The 3,462-nt window shown below is 32.0% G+C and overlaps 1 protein-coding gene across 1 annotated transcript; it reads left to right on the top strand.

Annotated features, from left to right (window-relative positions):
• Positions 1–710: 710 nt before the first annotated feature.
• Positions 711–2,975, top strand: LOC114186337 (alpha carbonic anhydrase 7-like). The gene is made up of 7 exons (XM_028074400.2): positions 711–869; positions 983–1,200; positions 1,335–1,441; positions 1,682–1,784; positions 1,899–2,066; positions 2,170–2,223; positions 2,679–2,975. The coding sequence occupies exons 1-7, from the start codon at positions 791–793 to the stop codon at positions 2,760–2,762; spliced, it is 813 nt and encodes a 270-aa protein (XP_027930201.1). The 5' UTR covers positions 711–790; the 3' UTR covers positions 2,763–2,975.
• The last annotated feature ends 487 nt before the right edge of the window (positions 2,976–3,462 follow it).

Genomic DNA, 3,462 nt, shown 5'->3' with positions numbered 1-3,462 from the left:
ACATAATTAATAACTAGTCTCCGCAACATTAGAATTATTATTTGCATTCCATCATCACTTATCTGACTTCGGAAATGTAATCAAGATATAAAGAAATTAAGTTTAGATTCTCTATTTCTTTTGTTGTCCTCTTAAATATTTTTTTAATATATTTTAAAAATTAAAATTAATGATAATTAATGCATTATAAAAACACAGAAATCACACAAAAAATAACCTAACAGACCATCCAAATTCAAAAGAAATTCGATTAACAATAGAAATTGATAACCCCATAGCATGAAGTGAGAATCGTAATGCATGACACAGTACTTGAAAATCAGAAACGGAACAGAGTATAAAAGAAACGGAATCTGTAACACAATTTGTTAATTGATGAGAAAAGAAAAGAAAAAAGGACCCTTAATTCAAATAGAGAATCAACAAGAAAACAAACATGTAAATGATTCATTAAATGAAAAAACGTGTTTTGTATTATTCTCTTCACAATATGTAAATATTATTCTCTGATTACGGTGGTTGCGTGAAACGGGAAAACTTAGTCTTCCGACTGTGCCGACGAATAAAAAAAGTGTGGTGACTTGTCAATGTGGTCAAATTAAAAATTGATAGCTTTTCCAATTTCAAAACCTTGCCCTACCTCTTATTCTCACTTTCATATTTGGCTAACCTACCCATGATCGCTTATAAATACTGGTGTGAGAACTAGCTACTCCATCACCCACCAACATTATCAAGTAAATCGTAACCCTCTGGTTCTCATAAGTTACCACCAAACACGACAACCAAAATGGAGAAGCTTGCTACCACGGTTTCGATTTGCTGCATACTTTTGTTCCTGTCTTTACCAGTGATGTCTCGAGAAGTTGGTCAGGATCGATTAGCTTGTCGGCTTTCTGTTTAGTTTGCATGCATGCGTATCAGAAAGTATACATCATTATATACGTGTTAATATGTTGTTTATGTTTTATTGAAAGTGCAGAAGATGAGAGAGAGTTTAGTTACGAGGAAGAAAGCGAAAATGGACCGTCTCATTGGGGAAACATACACCCTGAATGGAGTGTGTGCAACAATGGATCCATGCAGTCACCGATTGATCTATTGAATGAAAGGGTTCAAATAGTGTCGCAGTTAGGGAAGCTTCAGATGAACTACCAACCCTCCAATGCCACTATTAGGAATAGGGGCCACGATATCATGGTGAATAAATATCAAAATAATTAAACTACCAAACTTTGAAATCACTATAGTATATATATACTTTAACGTCTTCTTAGTTATCTACCTAATACAATAAATTAACTTTGATCCAACTTTCTGGTTTGTAAATGCAGCTAGAATGGGTTTCTGGCGCAGGTTATCTTCAAATTAATGAAACTAAATACCTACTCAATCAATGTCATTGGCATTCTCCCTCTGAACACACCATAGATGGCAAAAGGTAATACATACACTTCTTTGAATTTACGTAGAAAATACATGATTTTATTTTTCTATATACAACGAAACTGTAATACTAACTTGTTTTGTGCCTTCGTTATATATTTAGTCGGTGTCAAACACCCGATTTCGTCCGGACTTTTTATTTTTTATTCGTTGTTCCATTACGATTTGGGTTATCACGCCTAAAATATTTACCTATACTTAAAAAGAATAAAGAATAGTGAAAATTGCATTGCAGGTTTGATCTAGAGTTACACATGGTGCACGAAACTCCATCTGGACAAACAACTGTGATAGGAATACTATACAAGATTGGAAGACCAGATTCTTTTCTGTCATCGGTAAATTAAATTTCTGTGTTTTTGTGTCTTATATTTCGTGAATAACTATGTCTGTAAAGACTATTATATATATAATAAATATTGAAGTTAGACATGAACCCTTGCTTTTTGTAGTTAACGAGTCATATAAAGGCTATTTCTGAGACCACGGAAGCAGAAAAAGTGGTGGGTGTAGTTGACCCTAGGCAAATCAAAATTTTCTACAAACAGTATTACAGGTATATGGGTTCGTTGACTATTCCTCCGTGCACTGAGAATGTTTCTTGGACCATGGTTAGAGAGGTACATGTTCTAACTATCTATTATTCATCAATTCTTGAACTTCCCTTTTCAAATATTGTGAAAACATTATGTTACTGTGTTTGAACCTTGTTCAATTTCTCAGATACGATCGGTTTCAAAGGAACAGGTTAGATTGCTCCGAGCCGCTGTTGATGATGTAAGTTAAATAATAATGAAGTTCAATTATGTCACGAAACAATGGGACACAAAAGTAAAACCTTGCATCATAATAAACATGAGAGCCTCTCTGAAGCTTCTAGGTTCATAATTATTAAGCTATAGAATAATTATTCAAAGAGACTCCACTAAGAGAATATTTGGTTAATTAATTAATTAGGTCCATATATAAGCAGTAGTTGAATATTAGGTAGACTCTGTATCAAAATCAATAATCATGATATCTAAGTTTGATTATCGACTCTCCTGACGTAACTATTTTAAATTTCAATTCTTTACCTTTTGCTTTTATAAATGGAAAACTTATGCCCATGAACATTGTATATAAATATAAATGTTCAAAAGACACCATTCCATGTTTCTTTTTGTTACTTATATTTATAGGTGAAAATAGTCTAATTATTTCTTGCATTTTAACCTTTGACACCTTCGCAGGAATCAGAAAGTAACGCAAGGCCACTGCAACATATAAATAACCGCTTGCTGCAACTTTATCGGCAAAAATATATTAAACATTGAAATTCCAGTGCAAACCTGACCAAGAGGTTGACTTCTAATTGGTCGGAGAGTGAATGCGGATATACATGGCCCAATCCCTTTATTGTTGTTTTTTTTTATAATTTTTTTCTCCAGAATAAAAATTGAATAAATAAAGAAGCACATAGATGCTTCAATTCTTTTAATCTGTATCACATAAGAAAGTTATTTATCAAACGGAATTTGAATTGATTTAGATTATGGGTAACGATGTGACACTCAATCTTACTCTATCCACTTCGCACAGGCTCCATATTACAATCGATATCTTATAACCCAAAACTATTAATTAATTCCACTTTCTCACACAAAATACACATTAATTAGTTAGTATACTCCTATAAAATGTATTTTAGTTTTCATGATATCATCTATTTTGTATAACACAATTATCCCGGTTGATAAACAATACAATTACATAAAACTAGATAAGCTAAAGTTTTAAAAACTTTTATACATATCTATAAATTAAATCACACATACATATATTTACATTTACATCTCATTCATATACTTAAGTTGATACAATCAATCCATCCATTTAAACAAATTCATAATCAAGTGTTTGACTAAGCCCACTAAATACATCTCATGTGAAAATACCAATGACATCAACCACCACAAACATTTATACTTTGAGAAAATATATACGTTAAATTAAACTCAGACATTTGTACATATA

The sequence above is a fragment of the Vigna unguiculata genome, chromosome 5, assembly GCF_037176805.1.
Source record: "Vigna unguiculata cultivar grain cowpea cultivar isolate G323 ecotype 2 chromosome 5, ASM3717680v1, whole genome shotgun sequence".
NCBI classification, from domain to species: domain Eukaryota; kingdom Viridiplantae; phylum Streptophyta; class Magnoliopsida; order Fabales; family Fabaceae; genus Vigna; species Vigna unguiculata.
Note: the sequence above shows the minus strand (reverse complement) of the source record. Positions and strands in the feature narration are given on the sequence as shown.

Bases quoted from the DNA above. Each gene is read 5' to 3' on its own strand.
- LOC114186337 (XM_028074400.2), top strand. From the start codon at position 791: ATGGAGAAGCTTGCTACCACGGTTTCGATTTGCTGCATACTTTTGTTC. The intron at 1,785-1,898 runs GTAAATTAAATT...TGCTTTTTGTAG, and splicing joins CAGATTCTTTTCTGTCATCG to TTAACGAGTCATATAAAGGC. The intron at 2,224-2,678 runs GTAAGTTAAATA...ACACCTTCGCAG, and splicing joins TCCGAGCCGCTGTTGATGAT to GAATCAGAAAGTAACGCAAG.